General features: G+C 36.3%; 1 protein-coding gene across 8 annotated transcripts; it reads left to right on the top strand.

Annotated features, from left to right (window-relative positions):
- On the top strand, window positions 1-26157 carry C3G (C3G guanyl-nucleotide exchange factor). 8 transcript variants are annotated; one of them, XM_073977980.1, is made up of 21 exons: window positions 125-329; window positions 1183-1438; window positions 1500-1708; window positions 1841-2031; window positions 2137-2333; window positions 7596-7706; window positions 7790-7906; window positions 7982-8082; window positions 8764-8991; window positions 9341-9872; window positions 12508-12686; window positions 14111-14134; window positions 14448-14544; window positions 14631-15078; window positions 19390-19564; window positions 19634-19802; window positions 24606-24723; window positions 24795-25195; window positions 25263-25388; window positions 25704-25835; window positions 25910-26157. In XM_073977980.1, the coding sequence occupies exons 1-21, from the start codon at window positions 320-322 to the stop codon at window positions 26046-26048; spliced, it is 3960 nt and encodes a 1319-aa protein (XP_073834081.1). In that variant the 5' UTR covers window positions 125-319; the 3' UTR covers window positions 26049-26157. The 8 variants fall into 8 exon arrangements, with proteins under 8 accessions (XP_073834082.1, XP_073834086.1, XP_073834081.1 ...); XM_073977984.1 differs by lacking the exon at window positions 125-329 and adding an exon at window positions 545-697; XM_073977981.1 differs by lacking the exon at window positions 14111-14134 and having other exon boundaries at window positions 1-329.
- Window positions 26158-26966: the final 809 nt, after the last annotated feature.

The raw sequence follows: 26966 nt of genomic DNA, 5'->3' as shown, positions 1-26966 counted from the left end.
AGACCTATTGTGGGTTGGAAAATTTTAAGTCGATTTTTAAATTTCTGTATAACTAAAAGTCGACTTCGATTTTTGGACTTTTCAAACTAAAAAATCGACTAATAGATTAATCCCAAGTCGACTTACATATCCCTAGGATACACTCACACCTACAAGCGAGAATATTTTATTGTGCTCCGTCGAATCTCAGTTAAAAATTAAGAAAATTGTGCAAATAATTTATAAAAATGCCACAATTTGTTAAACAATAAAGTGGACGAAGTGAAAATATTGAAAATTAATTGAATTATTGCGAAAACAATCGGAGGAGGCTGTTAAAATGATGCAAGGTATGGATATGGTACACACACATTTTCTTCTACGCCACATAAATGTTAGGAGAATGTATGATTGTGTGTGCCTGCAGTGTGACAGAGCCAGATCCGTAAGACCCGTGAGAGCAGATACAAGAGTGTATGTTGTTTTTGTGGGTGCGAGCGCGTATGTGTGTGCGGCGGGGGTACTACAATGAAATAAAATAATGTATCTACTACTATGAACAATTGATTCATCACAAGATATTAAACAAAAAACAACATTTTATTCCTATCCAAAGCGAACGGCGGACACCAATAAGTTATTTTACGTGTGCGCTAACCCGATCATTGCTTGCGGAAGAAAAAATATTTCAAATATTTGCTTGTTGTCTAAGCCAAGTGTAAGTGTTTTTTATCTAAACAAACGGGCATAACAATCAACGACGAACGAACGGTGTAGTGAAGTTATCTGCAATGAAAGTTTTTTGCTCGTATCTTTGAAATCACAAGCAGCAACACAGCATCCATCTATCCAGAGATAACAAGAATAATCTTGTCGAGTGTGATCTGTTTTATCCCTCCCGTCTTCATCAACGTCGTCATCGTTTGCTCCCGTGTACTGTGACATTTAACTACAAACACACACACGCAAACATCATAATACGAATAGAGTAAGGATGGGTGGTGGGGTCAAGCCAGCCAGCCATTAATTTGTGGGGGGAAATCGAAATCCTAGTATATTTTTAACATTTGCAAATGTGATGATCTATTTTTGTTTTTGTGGTGTTGTCTTAGAAGTGTGAATTTTCTACTACTCCGCGTGATAATTGAAGTATCCGAAAAAAGTAATTCGAAAATAATTGTGATTTATTGTGCACATTTGCAGATAGCGTCATCAGCACTCCGTCCACGCCAAATTCGTCCCTGTCGTCACAGTCGAATCTGTATGGTTCGCCAAATACTTCGCCAGCCACGCCCACCCAACAGACCAGTACGCCGTTGGTAGGCAATAATACGACAGGATCATCGGGCCATAAGAACAGTTTGAAGGGAACTAAATTGGCAAGGCGAGCTAGATCGTTTAAAGACGATCTTTTCGAGAAAATTTCTTTAATGCGTACCCCCACGAACACATTAGGAAGGTAAGCTGTAAAGGCATGCTGCAGTTTCTGGTTGTAAACTAAAATTCTATATTGATTTTAGATCCCATTCTCCCCAAAGTCCCAGGCATAAAAATAAACCACCGCCCACAGCTGAAGAAATGGCAAAGTCAGCCCAATCACTTGATAACTTTGTTAAGGATATAACAAACGCCTTGAAACATTTCAAGGATGTTATACTCAAAAAGAAATTGGAGGTTTTGCCTGGCAATGGTACGGTAATATTGGAAACAACAGCCAGCATGTTTACAGGTAAGTTAAGTCGGCAATTCAATCCCTTGTTCAAATGCCAATAACGTAATTAAAACGCCATTGACGTACGTCGTTCATAGCAACATTATCAATGACTAATAATTCCAAATATGTACTTTCATGTCGTTTTAGTTATTCAAACGTATACGCTGAATGAAAACAACACCACTCTATTGTCGGCTACACAACAAGTCTACCACTCGTTGGGTAAACTGATCAAGCTTTGTGATGAAGTTATGCTATGCGAAGATTCCGAGGAATGTGCATCGTTGAGTAATGATAATGTACGGGAAATTGTTGATTTACTTGAGGAAGCCGTAAGGGTAAGTGTAAGACAGATTTGGGTGGGTTTGCATACAAATCTTTAAAGAAGACTAAGAACCAGAATATTTAATATTGAATTTTTCTTTGCTCCTTTTTTCATATAGAATTTGGCAGCACTGGCCCAACAAAGCTTAAAAGAACGTGAAGATTTGACATTTCAATATGATGTTAATGCCACAGAAGCCCAAACGCCCACAACAACAGGCATTGGTTCCAATAATACCCATAACTTGTTAATGCGTCCCTCAGTTGAAGTTGCTGGACAACGTACATCTCTGCCGGATATAACATTGACACCAAAGTAAGTTGGGTTTATTTTTTTGGACATTCCCTAAAACTTGAAACACCATGGAATAATGTTCCATAACAGCCTAGAAATTAAAGAACATATTCATCAGTTAGTAAGAAATGGAATGATATCACGCCGGGGGAAGTTTTCCTTCAAAACAATTTCGTCTAATTTTAATTTGCAAAGTCGTTGGTCTCAACTTTCTTTTTTGCATTATGTGCACCCACAAGCATTCCCGTGTAGGACTTTGAGCTGTAGGGAAGATACGTCTAGTTTTGCAGGAAGTGATGCCTTACAGTTTCCAGACATTACAAATATGTACGTTTCTGACCACTACCTACCCCAAAAAACAAAATGGGAGTTATTCCGAATGTAAATTCCCCGTGAGTTTTCTCACATTCTGCTTTAAGTTGAAACATTAAGTAGAAATAACCTCCATTAGTTTCTTTCAACACGTTGTTTTCAGTTACATTAAAAATAATTCCGACTTAATTAACCATAATAGCATGATATTGAGGGAACATTGAGCTGAACTCGAACTGAACTATCATATGTTTCTTTTACTTCAACCGTCTATACCTGTTGATCCGAAATAAGTCGTCGGTGCAAGCCACTGCTATTTGCGAAAAGCTGAGCAGCATAAACAAGGTCCTGAAGTCCTGGCCAACAGAACTTATGGTGCTGACAAATAAACCTTATTGATCTCTTATAAAGCAGTGTGGTTTGAAAATGTGGAAGACAATTTAAACCTGCTAGAATGCTGAGGTAAGGACTCCAACATGGTTTCTCCTCATGAAACCAGCGAACCATCTCAGCAGGGAGCGACGATTTCACCAACTCATCAGAGCGAGAAGGGGTTGCCGATGCAGTCACAGTCTTAAGGAATGGGAGAGATCTCTATGATCTATAGGGTGAGGTTCAAAGATATAAAAACGACCCCCTAGATCAATGTTTCGTAAATAACGTTAATACTGATACAAAGATATACCGTGAATGCCGTACTAGGATACTACTGCCCATCCATCTCAAAAGTAGAACGCCAGCTGCAAGGCCGAATGATTTTAGTATGATTCGTACGGCGAAGCCGTCTTATTTCCTATTGTGCCCGTATTGACAATACGCTATCCAACAAACATACTTCGTGGACACTGGTACGTTGCCCATCTAAACCCACTCCGGTCCAGGTTGCAGAATTTCTGAATCTGGATACAGAAGGACAATTTTACTGAAATGGATACAACATCTGTCGAAAGTAATATCCAGATAGTTATTGCGTCGTTGAGCGGATACACAACTCCAATTTTTTTCACATTGGTCAACCAAAATGAAGAAACTTTGATGAATGATTTTAGGTCCGAATTGGAAGTGACGTCATTGGCGAACCTACATGTTATTTTTGGAACGAGCGATCGAAAAGTTTTGTATGAATTACGATCTCCTCCAGCCGTCGTTTTTAGAGACCGGAATGACGCACTTAGAGCAGACGAGTGGATAATGAGTCGTATTGGACCAGACATCAGTGCTGAAGTGACGTCATTGCCAAAATTGAAGATTATTAGAAGGATTGAGGGAAAAGTTTTGTGTGAATTACGATCTCCTCCAACCGAATTTTTGAGAAACCGAAATCGAAATTGTGAGAAACCGAAATCATACCGCATTGACCAGAAATTAAAAGCGTTTCGTTCAGTGGTTGCCAACCTAGCTTTAAACCTATGCTGCTGCAACAACATCCAAGGCGTTCGAACCTATAGGAATCGGAATGACTAATTTATATCAGCCGAATGGACCAAGAGTCAAGAGTTTGACTAAAGATTTATTCTCTTTTGTAGTTTTTATTTTATCTTTCAACATATTACATCGAATTTATTTGGACCAAATGGAAAACCTTGTTTTTAGCCACAGCAAACCGCCCCAAGCCTGGAAAATACTGGATAGTCGTCTACTGAAGACAAGTCAAGGATTTAAACAGAGATGAATTGTGTAGAGCAATTTAAATTTTGTCGCCAGTAGTAAAGATCCTAATGACGTTACTCTTACCCAGCAAAACGGATACCAGGATCAGCTTTGTATCAGTACTGCATTGTCAATAACGTGACAAAAGAGGAAGTTGTTCAAAACAGTAATGATTGCTTTTTGAATAGGCTGATCGATAAAGCTAAACGAGCTTGAAACATTGGGAATGTGTGGGCATTGCATCGCTTTTAGATGGTTTCAATTGTTTAACTAGAGATGCAGAATAATGTAATGGAGAACAAAGATATCACCAGGTTTATCCATAGCAGAAAAATGCTGACAGCTTATCGTATATACTTGGAACAGCTAAGATTCATTCCCCGGGAAAATTTTGCTGGACGTACAGCTGTTGCCAAGTTAACGATCCCTGGCCGATTACTCGCAGTAAACTCTTTTCGGTAAAAAAGCTGCGTTTAAGTAGAGGATTTGGACTAGGCGAGAGAAATGATAGAGGTGACAGACTTATTCAATTCTGTCAGGAATATGGGTTTAAAATTACAAATAGAATGTTCTGCCTGCCAAAAAGAAGATTGTATACCTGGAAATCCCCTCTAGATAAACCAACAAATATAATAAGAAACCAAATAGATTATATATTGATCAATAAACGCTTTTCTTCGTTTGTAATGAAGACATCCACATATCCAGGGGCAGATGTTCCATCGGCCCATATCCTGTTAATGACAAAAATACGAGCAAAATTGAAGAGAAACCCAAAGAGAACAATACGTGGAAAACTCAATACTGGAAAACTGGAGGAACCAAGAGTTAAGACAAGAATGAAAGAGATCATTGATCAAGAATTTCGAAGAATTGAAGTTACAGATAGTGAACAGATGTGGAATTCTGTTAAAAATACGCTAAAATCCATAGCGGACAATAATCTAGGAATCATAAAAAAACACAAAAGAATGAATGGATGACAAAGGAGATACTGGATCTGATGGAGGAACGTCGAAAACATAAAAATCGAAACTACGAAATATACTACGAATTAAATAGAGAAATACAATCTGCAATAAGAAATGCGAAAAATAATCTCATAAACAGACAATGCCAGGAGATTGAAAGATTGCAACAGTTAAATGACGATTTCAATCTTCACAAGAAAATCAAAGAAATGGCAGGCGTATACCACAAATCAATACCAAAAATTCTATACAATAATGAAAATGAACCTATTTTTGATATATCGGAAAAGATGGCAATATGGAAAGATTACATAGAGCTCCTGTTTACCGACCAGAACCGATCTACCTATGAGATGATGAGAAATGAACCGCCAGAAGGAACATCTATAACCAAGCAAGAAATTGAGTCAGCGATAAAATCCTTAAAAGTTAAAAAAGCATGTGGTCCTGACGAGATTCCATCGGAAATACTAAAGTTAATAGAAGGAGATAACATTAATATCCTGATCAAGCTATTCAACTACATATATGAGACCGGAGAATACCCAAATGATTGGCTGAGATCAACGTTTATAACGATTCCAAAGAAAAACCAACCGAAACACTGCAGTGACTATAGACTTATCAGCTTAATGAGCCATGCTTTGAAGATTTTTCTTAAAATAATTCATGGGCGAATATATGAGAAGTGTGAGAAAGTTATGGGTGCATCCCAATTTGGTTTTAAAGAAGGCATGGGAACACGTGAAGCTCTTTCATCCCTACAAATCCTAGTCCAAAAATGCAAAACTGTTCAAAAAGATGTATACATATGCTTTATCGATTACGAGAAGGCTTTTGACACAGTACAACATGATAAATTGATAGAGATTCTAACGTCCATTGGTATTGGACAGAATGAAATTCGATGCATAAAAAGCTTGTATTGGCACCAGACTGCACATGTGGATGTAAATGGAGAATGTACAGAAGACATAGTAATATCTAAAGGTGTGAGACAAGGATGCATATTATCCCCCCTATTGTTCAATGTCTACTCCGAAAGAATATTCCAAGAATCAATCAACGATATCAAAAAAGGAATTCTTATAAATGGTACTTTTCTCAACAATATTAGATATGCAGACGACACAACCATACTAGCTGATAGCTTTGCAGGACTGCAATACCTACTACATAGACTGGCAGCACGCAGTGAAAGCTACGGTTTAAAGATAAACATTAAAAAAACTAAGTACATGGTTATTTCCAAAGAGAGTATGGGTAATCAAACGCCTTTAAAAATAAAAAATATCGACGTGGAAAGAGTACATAGTTTTAAATACCTTGGTGCCACAATAAATGACAAGTGGAGCATTTCAAACGAAATAAGGAGCAGAATTGAAATGGCGAGAGAAGCTTTCATAAAATACAAGAAAATTTTTGTGAGTCATGATATCAATATAAAGTCAAAATTAAGATATCTGAAAACATATGTATGGTCAGTTTTGCTATATGGAGTCGAAATGTGGACCCTGAAGGCAGCCGACATGAAGAAGCTTGAAGCTTTCGAGATGTGGACCTACAGACGAATTCTAAAAATACCATGGACCAAGTTTGTAACGAGCAATGAAGTGCTGCAAAGAATACATCAAGAAAAAGAGCTTATACGTACAATAAAGAAACGAAAAACAGCATATCTTGGACACATCATGCGAAACAACAAATACAAACTACTCCAAAACATTATCCGATGCAAAATAGAGGGAAGACAGTCCAGGGGAAGAAAAGAGAAGTCTTGGATAAACAATATTCAGGAATGGACCGGTATAAATGATGTTGCAACTCTACTCAGCGAGTGCAGAAATCGACAATCATTTGCTGAAATAATCAACAACTTATAAATACATATATATACCGTACATACTGTAATACATTTTATGTAACTGCATTGATCACCATAAATTCGTAAAACGAATAGGCAAATAAAGAAGAAGAAGTAGAGGATAATGTGGAGATAAATTTGTCGAAACTATCCCAAAATGAAATTGAAGCGCATCCCCTTAAATGATTTAAAACTGATCTAAAGCATGATATTTCATAAAAATGTGACACCATTGCTTCTAATTCTACAACTTCTATCGACAATTTCGTGATGATCAGCAAATAAAATAGTATAGATGGATGAGTTGGATAGAACTATTAGGCACTAAATATCAATCGTCAAGTTCTAGTTCTAATATCTTAAGGTGTTTTAAAAGTTGTTTCATTTCACAAAGATACCCTATAATTACTTCTAGAACCTAAATCCATCCCACTATCAATGACCCATTTTTACTATTTTCATTTCTTTGTCTTTCTTATTTTCCAGAGAACGGGATATACTTGAAAAAACAACATCAAATCCCATGCATGCTTCATATAGTACTGAAAATATATTAAGAGAATCCAGTCCCCCACCAAAACCACCATTGCCTAATAGGTATTTGTCGTCATCGTCTTTTCTCATTTTCTAGTTTTCCGAATGCTCTAACATAATTTTAATATCTTTTTTACGCTTCACAGATCACACAATCCCCCACCATTACCGCCAAAGAAAAACAGTCAACCCGTCAATCATCAATCGCTTGCTAATTATGATACAAGTATCAATAATTCAGATGCCGATTTAGGTGTGGATCAGTAAGTATCACAAATATAACACACATTCTTTTATGATTGCATATTTATTCTAATTGTGTACGTTTCTTTTTTCAGTCTAACAGTTCGTTCTTGTTCACCGGATGAGAATTCTAGTCAATGTTCTTTAGATCATTCTCGTGAAGAAGAAGAATATCACGAATACAATTTGGCCTATAGTAAGTTATCTAATCTAAGTGTGTGTGACAGAGGAGTAGTCTAGCGCCCATAAAACTACATCCATCCATTGTTTACATTGTGTGTTTAGGGGTATTGTTATTATGTTATAATTATGACAAGTTGAAAAACAAAAAAACAATGCGTAAAATGATAAGATATAGATAGCTTTTGGAAGTTAATTGCATATGCAATTTGTTTAGACGTTCGTTTTTTAATAGATTTGTAAATTGTGTGTGGATATTTTTAAGATTACTCAAAATATTCATACGATGATAAATATTATGATATTTGATTGTGATTAACGATTAACCACAGTTACAAACAAATAAACCCACAACCACACCGCCATATTAGAATGTTTTAAAAGTAAATGTCAATAAATAGCAACAATAACTAAGTGGATAAATATACTTATAATGTATCATCGTCAAAATAAAATGATAAATGTTTTGACCCGGCTAGCACGGCCTATATGCATTGAAGATTGGAGCCAATGACCCTACACCCACATTTATTCGCATGCCTCTTCAGTGTAGGCGTTAGTGTAGGATATCATACATTCATTTCCATATCCTTTTTTTGCTTTAATATTGAACTGTAACTAATAGAAATGTAGTAGAATTTGTTGAAAAAAAAAAAATAGAAAACTTTTTCTAATCAAAATTTACAAATAAATTTAGAAAACCTAATGGAAGGCATTGGTGCTGGTGGCGGCAACAATGGCAATGGATTAAGAACAGCCACCATCAGATCTAGTGAACAAAACCCAATTGAAAGCAATATAACCAACAAACCAGGCAAATGTGACTTATCATCTGGAGGAGGTGGAATCATCAGTGAATTTGATGAAGATATTGGCAAAACAGAATTGCGCAAAGTGAACAATCATCGGCATTCAAATGAATCGGGTACTTTGGTCTTTTGTGTTTTTTCTTAAAAATTCCTAACTTGTTGTTGTTGTAGAGGCAGAGACAAAAACATGGTCATTTAATACTACTACCACTGTTCTTCTTAATGTTGGATGCTGTGCTGTTGTTATTGTTTATTACATACTTACACCTACTCTAGTTGTTAGCATTAATACTTTGTGTGCCAGCTAATAATGTTTTTTTAGTTCTATTGATTTGTTTTCCTTGTGTTTTGCATGAATTTTTATTATTTTGTCCAGTGTTTTTTCTTTGTTTAATATTATTGTTGTTTCCTTCATTTCTAAATTAATTTAACTAATTTAAATATTATCTCTCTCTCTCGCTTTAGGTTTCCATTCAAATTGTTCGATACGTACTTCAGCCCAAAGCTATTCGAAAATTTCCTCAGATGTTAGTTTTCATTCCTCCACCAAATCGAGTAACTCATCATCTGAGCTAACATATATGTGCAGTAATAACAGCATCAATGACGAATTCTTTCAACAACATCTTAATCCACAACTATTTAGCGGCAGCAACAGTTGCACCAAGAAAACCGAATCGGTATGCATATCAAGTACAAGTACTAGCAGCATATCGGAAACATCGGCGACAGCAATGCGCATCTTAAATGATGATGAACGGCGCATTTCATCGCCTGATCAATTTGAGGCTGAGAAAAAGTTATTGGAACAATTACAGGCAATGTCCACCACGACATGCAGTAGCACAAGTAGTGCCATCAAACAAACAAATAGCCTAGATATAACCTCTACAGAGGATATACTGGCAACATTGACAAATGAAATACCACCGGCATTACCACCAAAAATTTCACGCCTTACGAAAGTATCTTCGTATGAATCGGATACACCGGATAAGTAAGTGGTCCCCACCAAGCGTGGATGATTTTTAAAGAATATTTTTTGGGTCACCACCAAGCATGGAATTTTTAAGATTTTTTTTTGTCCCCACTAAGTGTGGATTTTTAAGAATATTTTTTAGGGTCTCCACCAAGTATGGATTTTTTAAGAATATTTTTTAGGGTCCCCACCAAGCGTAGCTTTTTTAAGAATATTTTTCAGGGTCCCCACCAATCGTAGCTTTTTTAAAAGTATTTTTTTGGGTCCCCACGAAGCGTAGATTGTTAAAAAAACATTTTTAAGAATATTTTAGAGTCTCCACCAAGCATGGATTTTTTAAGAATATTTTTTAGGGTCCCCACCAAGCGTGGATTTTTAAAGAATATTTTTTGGGTCCCCAACAAGCGTGGATTTTTTTAAGAATATTATTTTTGTCCCTACAAGTGTGGATTTTTAAGAATATTTTTTTCCCCACAAGGGTCTCCACCAAGTGTGGATTTTTAAGAATATTTTTTCCCCACAAGGGTCTCCACCAAGCGTGGATATTAAAAAAAATTTAGGGTCCCCACCAAGCATGGATTTTTTAAGAATATTTTTTTTGTCCCCACAAGTGTGGATTTTTAAGAAAATTTTTTGTTTTGTCTCCACAAGTGTGGATTTTTAAGAATATTTTTAGGGTCTCCACCAAGCGTGGATATTTAAAAAATATTTTTTTAGGGTCGCCACCAAGCATGGATTTTTTAAAAATATTTTTTTAGGGTCCCCACCAAGCATGGATTTTTTAATAATATTTTTTTAGGGTCCCCACCTAGCGTAGCTTTTTTAAAAGTGTTTTTTTGGATCCCCACGAAGCGTAGATTGTTAAAAAACAATATTTTTTTAGGGTCCCCACCAAGCGTAGATTTTTTAACAATATTTTCTTTAGGGTCACCACCAAATGTAGATTTTTATACCCTCAGCATTTATGCTAACGAGGGTATATACACTTTCATACGGGCAAAATGTGCCTCATCGAAATAATGGTATGTTTGGACGAAATGTGTTTCAGACAATTTGGAGTAGATTGAGCAATGTCCGTCCGTCTGTCTGTCTGGCTGGCTGGTGCGCACGATAACTCTCGAACGGATGAACCGATTTGGTCCAAAAGTTGGCTATCGCATTATTTTGTCCTAGCTTAGTTTAAGTTCGAAGATGGGTTATGTCGGTCCACTCCTACCGGTACCTCCCCCACAAAAGTTTGAAAATGTTCGGAAAATTTGTGCACAAGATAACTCTTGAAGGGAATAACCGACTTGGTCCATACTTAGCACATCGTGATATTTCTACCAAATCGGTCCACTCCTTCGGGTACCTCCCACATAAAATTTCGGAAAAGTTCAGTTTAGGACCTGCTCTCGAATCGCTTTGATTTTTGTTGCAACAACTTGTATTCACTGCCCCCCATACGACGGTACAAGTTTCATCAGGGGCAAGTCCATACTTCCTGAGAAAATAGCCTAAAAGTTGCAAAGAGCCCCTATGACACCGTGTGTAGTGGTTGGAGCGCAAGATAACTCTCGAACGGATCTGCAGATTCGGTCCAAAATTTGGCCTTCGTAATATTTTGTCCAAACATAGTTTAAATTCGGAGATAAGCCATATCGGTCCACTCCTTCAGGTACCTCCCCCACAAAAGTTCAAATATGTTCGGAAAAATTGTGCGCACGATAACTCTTGAAGGGAGTGACCGATGTAATCCATACTTTGCACATCGTAATATATCTACCAGATATAGATCAGGTTCGAATATGCACTATATTTGTCTACTCCTTCTTTTACCTCTCACACACATTTTCGGAGAAGTTCACTTTAAGACCTGCTCTCGAATCACTTTGATTTTTGTTGAAGCGATTTGCATTCGCTACCTCCATTACGACGGTAAAAGTTTTTTCAGGGGCAAGTCCATATTTATTAGGAAAACAGCCCGAAAGGTGTAAAAAATCCCTATGTCACCATATGTGGCTGTCGGAGAGCACGGTAACTCTCGAAATTTTCAACCGATTTGGTCCAACATTTGGTCTTCGTCATATTATATCCAAACTTAGTTTCATGGGGCAATACCGGTTCACAACTTCCGGTACTTCTCCCCAATATTTAAAAAATGTCACTAAAATGCTTTGGCGATATCACTTGAATGGGGCAACCAATTTGGTCCAAACTTTGGATCTCCAAAAATTTTTTTCAAAATTTAGTTTTACTTCCCCCACAAAGGTTCAACATTTGTGTCTTAGTGCAGTTAATTCCTAATCCACATTTTTTGTCGGCAAGTTCAAATGTCCAAAAAGGGCCACAAAATTCTGAAGAGACCTTCTATACCTTCGGTCTGTCCGTAGGTGAAAGTTTCACTTCACATTGGCTGAGGGTATATATCTGTCGGCAAAGCCGACTGACACTTTTTTACTTGTTTAACAATATTTTCTTTAGGGCCTCACCTAGGGTAGGTTTTTAACAATATTTTTTGTTAGGGTCCCCGCCAAACGTAGATTTTTTTTAAAAATACTTTTAGGATCTCCAACAAGCGTGGATCTCTTAACAATATTTTTTTAAAGTCCCCCCAATAGGATTTTTTCAAAAAAAGATTCGTATTAATTTGAACGTTTTTTACCCTCTGCAGCTCTACTGAAATACCTGAATTACGACGACATGTTCGAACGAATCAATGGTACGCAAGACACCAAAGTTTAGATCCAAGACGTTTGGATATGCCGCCTGCCGGCAGCTGTAATGCTATCAATTCGGGTTTAGATGGCCATTTAGAAGAACCCCCACCATTACCCATGAAAAAGAAGCATAGTAAGTATTTGAAATGTTATTGAATGGATTTACATACATACATGATGATGGTTGAATGATTCACCACTCATTTTACACTGTACATTTGTCATAAATCACCATTACTACGTTACTCTAATGAACACACAGAGAAAATGTTCTGCATTATTTCTAAGAAACTTTATTAAGAGACTATGGCTCTTTAAATGTAAAAAGTGTAGATGTATGGATAAAATAATATTGTGTAATATTCAATGTACCATTTATGTTCGATTGTACATCGGGATGCTTTTACTGCGACGACCTAACATAACATTCAGCGGACGTAAGGCCAAAAATTAGTCTTGGGCGTAATGACCGTCCAGATAGCGGTCAATACCCCATAGACAGCGGTCAATGACCCATAGCGCCAAAACAGTAGTACCATCGTTTTTGAGTTCCTTGGCAGATGCATCTATATCTATACTCTAATTTTCTAGCAACCCTATTTTTGTTTTAAAATAGACTTAGGAGACTGTTCTTGCCGAGTAGGATTAGGCCGGTCATTTGAGATCTCTACAGTAAAATCTTTGAAATTAGCATACAATTGTAAAGACCCAAAATTATTTTAGAAACCCAGAAGTCTCTATTAGGGTAATAAACCACTTTGAAAGTTTTCTTATTTAAGATCCTGGGATGTTGCATGTGGGAAATTGTTAACTGATAAACCTCTACATCCCGCCAATATGTTTGTTCCTTTGCTTTTAACGGACCGCCAATAAAATGTAGGTGCATTTTCAGGAATTCAGAATAAATATGCCATCTTTGACATTATCAGGGCAATCATGAATATTTCCCTCGGAATTTTCCGCACGGAAAATAATTTAAAAAAGTAAAATTCTTTTAATACCAATATTTGTAAAACTTTGGAAACTACTAGATTCGCTTAATTATGGCGTATTCTTGTCAAATCGACAAAATATTCCCGTTTTGGGCATAAATATGGAAATAAAAAATTTTGAAATTGGGGAAAAGGAACAAATTCCGCACGGAATTTTTATTCGTGATTTTTCTGTATGTGATTCTCGTCTATGATTATTCATTTCGGTTATTTGAAAGTACAATTAACTAGATAGAAAATCGACCAAAAGAACTTAATTTAAAAAAAGTTGATCAAATTCAAAGAGCGCTTCGAAGACACCTTAATCAACAACAATAACCTCTGCAGTCAGTCACATCATTCATAACTCAAAAAATACTACAACAAACATCGATACGAAGCCAGACAGACAACACCATCCACCCACATATTTTCCCAGAGATAACATCTTTTTTCCCATAATTAGTAGAGATCCATATTTGTTTAAATAATATAGAAGATATGTAATTGTATGTGAATTTCTTGTACGTTTGTTTTTCCTTGTTTATTTTTCAAATTCTTTAAATCAATATTTGCAACTATTTAGTGTTTCAAAGTGTGGCATTTTCAGGTAAGTATAGCAAAACAACGGCAGCAAGCAACAGCGAATAGCTTGTTGTTGCATTGAAAAGAAGGCCACCCCAGAGCTATTAGAAATATAGGCGCAAACATATAGAAAACTGCTTGACCTACCCTACCTAGACAATATTTAAATTTAAATTGTGTAAACAAAGGCAATTGTATTTTATTCCAAATGTTGAAATTAATACTCGGCTATGTTTATTTAATATTTGTTGTAACCATACAATCTAACATAGTACATACAAACATACTAAATTGTTTTTTTGTTTCTTCTTTTTTCTTCTTCCCTCTAACATAAACAGTTTTGGCCTATATGGAAATATGTTCGGCATCTACACAACGTCACACCGTTCATGCTTACAACTTGAACCGTAACATAACACACAGTCAAACAATGAAGTATGTGTGTGGTTATTTCTAAATCAACAAGATCCACTTTTCCTAATTATATTTCCTTCGTCTTCTTTCTTTATCTTTTCTTATAGTATTGCTACAACATTTGCCCAAAAAGATTTGCAGGAGGTACCACCTGCATTACCACCGAAAAACTCCAGGCAATGGCACAATTCAAACACAACAACAGGGGGAAGTGGTGGAGTCTCAGCAACGTCAACAACATCATCATCCTCTTCTGTACCGCCACCGACAATTATTACAACGCCGCCGCCTAGTCCAAAACCTTCACATTTGACATCGGACCATCGAATCTTAAGTATGACTGGTGGTAATGAAATGATGTCCACGGTATCGGAAGAAGTCGGTGATCAATATGATGATGAGACTGGTCTCATTCACTCACATGAATTGCAAAATGTTTATGATACGTCCATGCCGAGAACACCAACATCGCCCAGCCTGGATAAGATGGGACCGAATGGTGATTATACAAGTGAAGTTGAGGAAATGGTCAATTACAATGAATATAATAGAAGGGTAAGTTGTCTCCAATAGGACTTGTGGTGGAATTTGATCATGTTTTTGGGGTGTCACAACTTAGTGGGTCTAAGCCACGTATTTTACTCTGCGAAAAATGGTCCCAAAACAGAAGCACGTCAAACGTCAAAACATTTTAGTAAATATGGGGACATTATGGAAACCTTCTTTCTTATAGAGAATTTCGAAATCTTGAGTAAAGGAAATGGGGATTGAACAAAAAGCTATACAGGTGGCTCCCATCAGGTGGGTTATTCTGTATTGCGATGTGTTTACGTTTGATATATTTTCTCCTGTTGCTCCTCTTGGGAGCATAGGATTTCCACAAAGCATCCTCATCTTACTCGATTAGTTGCCGTTGTTTTTGCATCTTCTTATTTAAGGTTATTTAGTCATAGTTCATGGGTTATTGTTAGTCGCCATGTGTTGTTTCTTGGTCGACCTTGACTTCGTGATCCATTCGAGTGCTATTCTGGTTATGCTATGAACATATTTTCTTAAAGTGTGGCCAATCCATATCCATTTTCTACTTTTAATCTGCTTTTGTATGTTTTCCTGGGTCATTAGGTTCCACAGCTCTATGTTACTTATGATTTTTTGCCAGAATATCCTGGCAACTCCATGTTAAGCCTCTTCTCTGAGAGCAGACTCCTCATTATTTCATCCAGTAGAATTGTGAACAGTTGGGGTGACAGAGCGCATCCTGTCAAGTTGGGAGAGGAAAGTTCAGAGGGGGTGGATCCTTATAATTTCTTGGCATTACCGTGTGTTTAATATTTCCGAAAAAAAATCTCCCTTCGTGACGTTTAAAAACTTTACTTATTTTAACAATGTACATTGGCAAACGTTTACCCCGCAAATTTTAGGCAAACTTATCAAAATTTGGTCTGCAAAAACAAAATGCAAAGTTTTCTGTGGAACGAAGGGGCACAATTTTTGCAAAATCTTAGCAAAATGCACTTTGCAGTTACAACTTTTCACTTAGCAAAGAGGACGTTTGTGGAACAGAAATAAAAAAGAGAGCAAAATTTTTTGAAAACTTAGCAAACCCAGCTTATCATTAGCATCTTATCACTTTTAAAAAAAGGCGTTCTGTGGAACGGACAAATTTGCGAATTGTCAAAAATATTGCTAAGTGCAAAATGAAAAGTTGATAAGTTGTTTCGTGGAATAGGGCCCTGATCTAAATTAAATTAACGACAGTCTGACAGGACAATATAGGAAACTACTAGGTTAGGCGAATCTGTACGGGCAGCTCTCAACATCCCCTGCGCATCCCCATCTGAAGACGGAATGGATGTGACTATCATTCAAACTCCATCTGATGAGCATGAGTCATCGGACTTGTGACCTCATTAGGCCCAGACTCCCTGGCAAGATGCGGTCGAGACAGGAAGGCTAGCGGAAAATGTATCTAACAGCCCTCCAACCGCTGCCGGAGAATGCCCTTCATTATCGGAAAGAGAGGGGGAAACTGATGCGGTTGAATCTACAAGTAGTTGAGAAGTACGAAAGAAAATACACTTAAAATTACCCAAGAAGTCAAACAGTATATCACTCCTCCCTATACAAGATGTGGTCGGGACAGCAAGGCTAACGAACAATGCATCCAAACACATAATGCCACAGCCATTTGCAATAAGATCAGAAGTAGGAACAAGGTTATCAAGTCGCTGGCCGGCAGCACTTGGGGTGCTGATAAAGAAACCTTGTTGACCACCTACAATGCAATAGGCCGGTCTGTGGTAAGCTATGCGGCGCCGGCGTGGTCTGCAAAGGTTAGCGCATCGCAGTGGAAGAAGATTTAAACCTGCCAGAATGCCGTCCTGAGGACTGCAACAGGGTGACACCAGTGGACCATCTTCATGAGGAGGCGAAGGTTTTACCGGTGCGCCAGCACAATAAGATGTTGACGATGCAGTACCTGCTTAGGTGTTACCGCAGTGAGAGGCTCCCCCACCCAGGCACGTCAGGAGAGACCTTCATGATCTAGAGAGAGAGAGGTCCAAAGGTATAAAAGAGAACCGCTAGATCAACGAGTCTATCGGACAGGCTTGAATCGCATTCACACCAACATGGTTGCACAAGCAGTGCGAAGATACAGTGTGAATGCCGTACTTGGAGACCATCCCCCATCCATCGCAGCAGAAAAACGCCAGCTGCCAAGGAAAACACGAGTGGTTTTAGCTCAGTTAAGATCCAAACGATGCAGCCGCCTCAATTCGTATTGGGCCAGAATTGACGCCACGATACCCAACATATGTATGCCCAGCATGTGGATTGGGACCACACGTGCATTCTTTATCGACGCAACCAGTCCAGGTTGCAGAATTCTTGAGTCTGTATACAGAGGAACTTGATAACTGAAATAATACACGAACGAACATATATGCGTTGCTACAACAACAACAATGTATCCAACAGGCTTCCAACCGCTGCCAGTCGTTGAATTTCCTAAGAATGTTTGTAGACAGGGGATTTTCTTGATTATCGAAAAGAGAGGGGGGCTGACATCCGTATCGCCAGTATCTTTGTGTTGTCAAAAATTTTCAGTTGCACACGCATACATTGCTCCTCGAAAATGCAATCAAATACATCAGAAATAAAAATGTTGTTTGTTTTTTACCTGCGTTAAAAATGCGTTGTTAAGTACAACTGCATTAAAAAACATAATACTTTGCAGATTTTCAGTCATTTGTAAAGCAACTGACGATACGGAAGTCAGCCGGATACTGATACGGCTGAGGTAGTTGAAAATTACGAAAGAAATCACCCTCACAATTCAGAAGTTCAGCATTATTGATTGACTCACTCACCCCTTTGATTTCTTTTTGGGTGAGAGACCAAAGACAGAGGCATCACTCACACCGCTCCTAAGGGTCACAGTGTGCTGGATGGACTTACTTCAGCGTCAATTCACAGAGTAGACGGTTTCGAGCGCAACAGACCTAACCCAAAGGATACAGGGAGAATCCAGCAAAAGAAGATATCCAAGAACCCAATGGTTAGCCGATCAGACTCAAAGGTGGTATTTAGCGGCAAGAATGTAGAACCGAAGGTAGGAATGGAGAGAGAGAGAGACCAAGAAAACCGAAAAAGCTGTTTCTAACCCCAAAGTTGTTGTTGTTGTAACAGTGTTTACTAATATGATTGTATGTTCGTTCTTCTGTTCAATCTGGCTCTGGGCCTATCTCCAGTTTCAGGAAAGTGGCTGCTTCGATGAGATGTAACCACAGATCCACTGGAGTTAGATGAGTAGGTTTGGCTGGGCAGTTGAAAAGGTGTTTTGTGTCGTGCGGGCCCATGCCACATACTGGCAGATGTCTTGCACCGCGCGGTCGATTTCCGCCCAATAACATTTTAGGCGACTGCAATATCCCGAGCGTAGTTGAGCCAAAACTACTCTGGTTTGTTGTTAACCCCAAAGTGACCTCCAAAGCTTCGCACATCGATAGAAAGGACGTTAAAACGACCTCATCCCGAATAATGCATGTAGATAGACTTCGTATAGCATCCATTGATGGAGCAGCCCAGGATAAAGTCGACGGCGCCTATTTGAAGAACATCCGACAGACATTTTTGGTGTATCTGTTTATTGTGAATTTAGTTCCACTAAACCCCTGGTATATGTGTGGTATATGGGAATATAAATATTTGTATTTTTTTTTAGCCTTATGGCTTGGAGTATTTGTAATTATAGGATTATATCATATACCTAGTTTTATATGCACTCTGAGTAGTGATAACATACACATATGTAATATAATGTAATTCATTTAAATTGGCCCGATGGCTTAGAATTATTGTAAAGTTGATAAATAAATAAATAAATAAATATGTACTTTTATTTGACATTCTCAATCGATTTGTTCTTTGATGTACACCACCCACCACAGTGATTTGCCATCACCGCTTGGGCAGAAAGATTTTAAATTTGTTAAGGGTTTTGTCATGATTTTGACAAAATCATCGGGTTCCCAAAATATTTCAGAAATTCTATCAGGGTTCGGAATCTACGAGTCGGAAAAAATATCTTGACTCCGACTCTGGGCAACATTTTTCTACATTTACCAATAAAATATTTTTAAGATGACTCATTCTAGTCTGATTAAAAGTAAAAAAGTTGTACATACTTTATCCATTATGATATGGAAAATTACCTCTGGAGTCGGCTCCGGAGTCGGAGTTATGAATAAAATCGACACCGGAGTCGGAGTCGAATCATAAATAGCTCGACTCCGCAACAGTGTATTCCATACCATTACGTAAAGAGAATTTCTTTAACTAAACAAGTTTTTCTATCATTTACAGAGTCCCCTAACCACAGAGGAAATCAATCACTTACCAAATATTTTGGAAGAGCTTGACATAACGCCATATTTAATATTTAAAAAAGAAAATGAAGAAGGTCCAGAGGTTAAAGGAGGCTATATTGATGCGTTAATTGTACACGCTGCTAGTCGTGTACTGAAAAACACCGACAAAGGTGAGTTATTCAATAAATTTGCATAATTATTCATTTGATTTGTTTGACATTTACCTTCTTTGTTTGCAGCTTTCACTGAAGCATTTATAACAACTTTCCGTACATTTATACAACCCATCGAATTAATTGAGAAACTGACCCATCGTTATACGGTATTATTTTGCCAATTAAATGAGCAGAAACAAAAGGCAGCCAGGGAAACGTTTTCATTGCTTGTTAGGGTTGTAAATGATTTAACGTGAGTAACAAAAATAATGAAATATGTAATTATTAATTTATAATGAAAGAAGAGCGTTAAAAGTGAGTTGGGGAACGGGGATCAGGTAGGATCTTTTACTACTATATATAATACCACTCTCAGTCATTTGCTAGTCGAGTACAGACGTGTGTTATTTATTTCGGATTAGTAAGTGTCAACAATAAAAAACCATCACACAGTTATTTCTAATATTACGAGAAAAGTAAACAACAACATTAAGCGAGTGCGGGTTGACGACTCCGTTACTCATGTCTCCAACATGAGAAAAAAGACTAAACCATCAAGTTCTCAGAGTGCTGAGAATCAAAATTATTTTCTCCCGCTGCAAGCGGTTGATGATGATGATGTTGCTGATGAAGTGATCGTCGATAATTCTAAACGGGTGAAAATTCCACCGATAACACTGCTGAAATGCAAAACGGAACAACTGCACGAAATGTGTAGAATATTAAATGTTACGGAATATTCGATCAAAAAAATATCGATTGGTCTAAAATTACTCTGTTCCAAAGAAGAGGACTACAAATTAATTTGCGAAAAAGCATCTTCGCAGTTTAATTTCCAATTTTTCTCCTATGGAACTAAATATGAAAAACCATATAAAGCCATATTATTGGGTATGGATAAAATGGATCCCAAAAAAGTTAAACTTTTGTTAACTGAAATGGGATTGAAATGCTTAGATGTCAAAATCGTTATAAGAACTGTTAATAATGATGAACACATAATTTATGTTGTTTATTTTGAACGAAAGTCTATAACGATAAAGGAACTTAGGCAAAATTACTCCAGAGTGGAGAAAATCCAAGTAACATGGGAATATCAAAAACCCAGACAAAATAAAATTACTCAGTGCCATAACTGCCAAATGTTTGGGCACGGTTCCAGCAGATGCAGAGTTAAGACTTTCTGTGCCAATTGTGCAGGAAATCACTCGACTATGGAATGTAAAGACACCGTTTCGAAATGTGCAAATTGCGGTGGTGATCATAAGTCAACTTCTTCCGAATGTCCGAGTAGATTGAAATACATCGAAATAAGAGAAAGATTGAATCCGAAAAGGATTACTCGTAACCACTCTAATTATCCACAGTATCAAAACCGTGGAGACCAGCTTCCAAATAAACTCAACCAAGTTTTGCCCCCTCTAAATAGTTGGACAAATACTCAACAAGCCCAACCAAATGATTTGTTTTCTAGCGATGAATTGACAACGCTAACTTATGAATTAATTTCTAAATTAAGAAATTGTAAAACAAAACTTGACCAGTTCGAAGTCATAACTGGATTAGCCCTCAAATTTTTAAATTGAACTACAAATCATTAAAAATAATTTCCTGGAATGCCCGAGGCTTAAGAAATAAACAGGAAGAACTTTTTCAATTTCTAAACAGCAACGAAATCGACATTTGTCTTTTATGCGAAACATGGCTAAACTCAACAGTTACCATTAAAAATCAATTCTTTGTATGTTATCGCAACGATCGTCCCGGTAGAAGAGGAGGTGGTGTTGCCTTATTAATTAGAAAAAACATACGACATAAGATGCTAAAACCTTTTGATACAAATCTAATAGAAAATATTGGTATCCAGATTTGTCTTAATAATACTGCAATAGATATATACGCTTGCTATTTCCCAGGAGGAACTCGGGATTCACAACGACAACATCAATTCCTGTCTGATATACACAAAATGACAAACGCTAAAAACATAATTCTTGGAGGTGATTTCAACTGCAGACAACATTACTGGGGTTGTCGAAGAAATAATGTCTGGGGTAACCTCCTTCATGATAAGATACAAACTAGTTCATTTAATGTTATGTACCCACAAGACTCTACGTATATCCCTGCTGATCCCAGAAGACAACCATCAACCCTGGACATTCTGCTGACTGATATTCCTAATTATGTATGCTCTGTAAAAGCTATAAATCATCTGTCCTCGGATCATCTCCCAGTAAAAATAGAGCTAAACTCTTCCATTTATACGAATGAAAATTTTTTCTATAACTTCAAAAAAGCCAAATGGAAACGATTTAAATCGTACATCACCGAAAAATCAAATTTAAGCCAAATAGTGGACACGTCAGAATCAAATATTGACTATTTGCTAAAAAAATTTTACTGACATTATTAACGAGGCTATTGAAATTAGCGTACCGAAAACTAAATTCCACAATAAACCTATACAAATACCTCAACACATCAAAGAAATGATTCAGTTCAGAAACATTTATAAAAGAAATTGGAAGCGTTTTAGGGATTCAGATGACAGACACCAAATGAATGTGCTTAGTAAAAAAATTAATATTGAATTATCCCATTTTCGAAACAAGAATTGGAATAAAAAATTAACTGAAATGGAAAAAGCCTCATCTCCTTTTTGGAAAATATCAAAGGTGTTGAGGAAAAAGAAAAATATTATTCCACCTCTTAAAGTGAATAATAAGATGGTTTTTACGCAAGAGGAAAAATGTGAGGTCTTAGCTGAAACGTTTTTAAACAACCATAACATATCTTCCTCACTTAGCGATGTCAATACCATTAACCAAGTAAATGATACTGTCAATTGCATAAGGAATGCACGACCAGATCCACAAAGTCTGAAATTCACGTCCATTGAAAAAGTCTTAAGTTTAATTAAAAAATTAAAAAACAAAAAAGCGCCTGGTATGGATGGGATTAGCAACAAATGCTTGAAAATGTTGCCAATTGCTGGAGCAAAATATCTAACAAACATAATAAATGCCTGTTTAAAACAATGTTATTTTCCTCGTGAATGGAAGCTTTCAAAAACAATTCCTATTCATAAAATAAGCAAGCCTTATGATGATCCAAAGTCATACAGACCAATTAGTTTACTGTCATCTGTCAGTAAAATTTTTGAGAAAATCATACAGGAACATCTAAATGATTTTATTGAGACGCGCACCATATTGCCACCACAACAATACGGTTTTCGAAGACACCTTAACACATGCTATCCTCTAGTTAAAATAAGAAATATGGTTAAAAACAATTTTAACAAGTCACTGTCTACCGGCATGGTGTTATTAGACATAAAAGCTGCTTTTGATGGCGTCTGGCATAATGGCTTAATATTCAAAATGGAGAAGTTTGGATTTCCCCTTCAAATTACAAAAATTATACACAGCTACTTAATAGAGAGATCCTTCTGTGTGCACCTTGAAAATTCTAAATCCAGGCAAATTACAATACCAAGTGGATGTCCTCAAGGTTCGTGTTTATCTCCAATTTTGTATAACATCTACACTGCAGATATACCTCAATTAAGTAATTGCGTTGTATCTGTTTTCGCCGATGACACATCTATAATTAGTTCTGGAATGCACTCGAACACCATAACAGTACAACTACAAGAAGCTCTCGTTAAAATAAGCGATTATTTTACAAAGTGGAAAATTCTTGTTAATCCGGATAAAACACAAGCCATCTATTTTTCAAGAAAACGAAAACAATGTTATTTGCCGCAACAACCACTACTATTTCTAAATCACAGCATTGAATGGGAAGCAAACGTTAAATACTTGGGAGTTATATTGGACAGAAAACTCAATTTCGCTGACCACATTTCATATGTCGTCGATAAAATGAATAAGATTACCAGGATTATGTACCCACTAATAAACCGTAAATCCGGTTTAAACAAAGAAAACAAGAAATTGATAATTAAATCAATTTTCCTGCCAATAATGTTTTATTGTGCACCGTTATTTGCGTCAGTAGCCAATAACCACGTCAAGAAATTACAGATTGCACAAAACAAATTATTAAAAATGATTTTTAATCTGCCTTGGCATTATTCTACGCAAATACTGCATACCCTATCTGGATTCCCACTAGTAAGAGACAAACTGGAGAAATCTAGGGCCAATTTTGAGGCAAGATGTCTATCCTCGTGCTATGCTCACATTAATGAAATCATTTCATAAATGGATTTAACATAAAAATCCACCAAATCTAGTCAATACAATAGTAAGGTTTATTTTTTTTTCCTTACATAAACATCATAAATATGCTAAATCATATCTCTTAATGTTACAAATAAATATCATAACTAAGTAGAAAAGGAAATGTGTTCCTAAACTCTTTATATTTAAGTATTCACCACTGTTAAAGGACTCGAAATGTTATTGAATAAATAAATAAATAATAATAAATAATATATAATACCAACAAACTAGAGGGTTGTTTTGAATGAAAACTCCCCTTGAGTTTTGTCTCACCGTCCTTTTATTTATTTATTTTAATTCACATTTGCCTTGTCTTTCGGCCTTAAGGCTACATACTACATTATAATGTTAAGACCAACAAAAATTAATTAAAAATTATGTAAGAGACTTAAAGGAGAAAGTGAGTACACTCACGGCGAGTTTTTATTCACAAAAACCGCAATAGTGTTTAAAAACATCGAAATACTTTCCCACCAGTTTGCCTGGTTTGTACACAGAAGGAGATAACATCATAACTTATGATGGTTAAAACTTCGCGGCAATGTTAGCTTGTAAAATGTTCACTACAAGTTGTATGGTACTATGCTCGGTGCGGCCTTCGAAGTTGACTTTCTTAGAGTCTCCATTCTTTGATATAAAGAGACTTCGCCCATGTCCCTTTTGATATGTTGGTAGAAAGCAGTTTTTTGGTAGCTATATTAATTAGAAAACCTGGGAGTTTTGACTCACTTTTAATGCTCACTATACATATTTTTTTTTAATTTATTTACCATTATTATTTACTGGCTTTATTTCAATTGCAGTTGCACGGATTTAACTTCTCCCAACCTGCTTACATTATTAGTGGAATTTGTTTATGAACTTGTTTGTTCCGGCCAATTATGTTTGGCAAAATTACTACGTAAACAAATTGTCGAAAAGGTAAGACCAACAAACAACAACCACAAACATCTGGAATGCGGAATTAATCAATTTCCAAATTTTTTTTACAGGTGAATATTTATAAAGAATCACGTCTGCCTGCCTATCCTTCAACTGATATGTTCTCAACTGTCAGTGTACCGCCTAGTTTATTGGACTTTAAGGCCAATGAAATTGCCAAACAAATGACCCTGTTGGATGCAGAACTTTTCCAAAAAATCGAAATACCCGAAGTTTTAATCTTTGCCAAAGATCAATGTGAAGAGAAATCACCAAATCTAAATAAATTCACCGAACATTTTAATAAAATGTCCTATTGGGTACGTTCAAAGATTCTTATGTTAAACTGTGCCAAAGAACGTGAAAAATATGTGGAGAAATTCATCAAAATTATGTCACATTTAAAGAAGATACATAATTATAATTCATATTTGGCCTTATTGTCTGCATTAGACTCAGCACCCATTAGAAGGTAAGCAGTATTGGTGGATAGGTCAGGATATAAGGAAGAACCGTAATGTTTTTTGTTATTATTTCAGACTCGAATGGAACAAGTCTATAAAGGAAACTTTAAAAAATAATTGTAATATAATTGATTCAAGTTCTAGTTTTCGAAATTATCGTAAAGCTTTGGAGGAGACATCACCACCCTGTATACCATATATGTGAGTATTGATCCAAATATAATTCGAATCGCAAAAACATAGCGACACAATAATCACATACTTTAAAGGCCATCTGAAAATAACTTGACCTAACCTCACTATTATAAGTGTCCTTTTGTTATGGTTTGGATTTTTTTCAAACAGAATCTACTAAGTCGGGTACTAATCTTAAAAGTAACCATTGAATTTACATGTGATTTTCTTGGCTTAACTTTTATGTGAAATTTATATTTTCAAGGTCTCCAAATTTATTCTACATATAATAATGACCCCTAGACTATCAAATATAATGTGAATATTTTGCTTATTTTTTAGTGGCCTTGTTCTACAAGATTTAACATTTGTTCATGTGGGTAATCCGGATTATTTAAAGGATGGTGTAGTAAACTTTTCAAAACGTTGGCAACAGTACAAAATTATTGTAAATATGAAGCGTTTTAAGAAATGGTAAGCAAATCAACAACAGTTATTAAAAACCTTCATACTAACGTATTATTTATGTTTTTTTTTTATTTTTTCAGCTCCTATACATATCGACGCAACGAACGTATTATAAGGTTTTTCGAAAATTTCGAAAACTTCCTGGGTGAGGAGGAAATGTGGCAAATTTCGGAAACTATAAAACCAAGAGTTGGTAAACGTATGGTTGTAAATAATTAATTGTTTTTATCTTAAAAATTTAGCAAAGAACACAAACAAAACAAACAAAAAAATGTATGCATGTCAAACAAACTGTATGGAGAAGAATTAAATTTCTTAAACACACACAAAAATGAAATGAATGAATGAGCTATCGACCCAAGAGATCGTATGAATGAAACAAACAAACAACAAAGAAAACAATAACAAACTGTATTCTATTGATGATAAACAAAACAAAAAACTCAAGATAATCTAACAAAAGAAAATCTAAATATTACTACTTGCACAACGAATGATGTGAACGATGGAAAAAATGGTTTAATTTAACAAAAAAAATATTTGTTTTTATTTGAACAACTACTTCTGTTGCAAGCTAAATATTTGTTTTTTTTTTTTTTATTTAATTGATTGTATAATGGCTTATTTTTGAATTAATCCACAAATCGTGTAAAGAAGTAACTACCAAGACCCATATTTTGGCAGTTTAAAACTCTTTCAAAAATAACATTTTGAAGTAAACACAGTGTGCTTGACAAATTTCAAATCTATGTGTGAAATAGATAAGGAAAATACGTTTACTAGCAGTGTCGAAAAGTGGTGGAAAAAGTGTGCGTAATAAATTACCTTAAAGCCGTCTTTAAGTACGACCTTATAGTCGCCTTAATAGGCGACTTTATAATCGCCTTAATAGGCGACCTTATAGTCGCGTAATTGGACGACTTTAGAGTCCCCTTAACATATGACCTTAAAGTCGTCTTCTTAGACGAGCTTAAAATCGCTTTTATAGAGGATCTTAAAGTCGTTTTTATAGACGATCTAGAGTCGTCTATAAAGACGACCTCAATGTCGTCTATAAAGACGACCTTAATGTCGCCTATAAAGACGACCTTAATGTCGTCTATAAAGACGACCTTAATGTCGTCTATAAAGACGATA

This window comes from Musca autumnalis, unplaced genomic scaffold (assembly GCF_047663935.1).
Source record: "Musca autumnalis isolate F117 unplaced genomic scaffold, ASM4766393v1 scaffold_3, whole genome shotgun sequence".
NCBI lineage: Eukaryota > Metazoa > Arthropoda > Insecta > Diptera > Muscidae > Musca > Musca autumnalis.
Note: the sequence above shows the minus strand (reverse complement) of the source record. Positions and strands in the feature narration are given on the sequence as shown.

What these genes read in the sequence shown, in the direction of transcription:
- C3G (XM_073977980.1), top strand. An exon ending in AACAGCCAGCATGTTTACAG is followed by an intron (nt 1,709 to 1,840) that starts GTAAGTTAAGTC and finishes ATGTCGTTTTAG; the next exon opens with TTATTCAAACGTATACGCTG. An exon ending in ACAATGAATATAATAGAAGG is followed by an intron (nt 15,079 to 19,389) that starts GTAAGTTGTCTC and finishes TATCATTTACAG; the next exon opens with AGTCCCCTAACCACAGAGGA.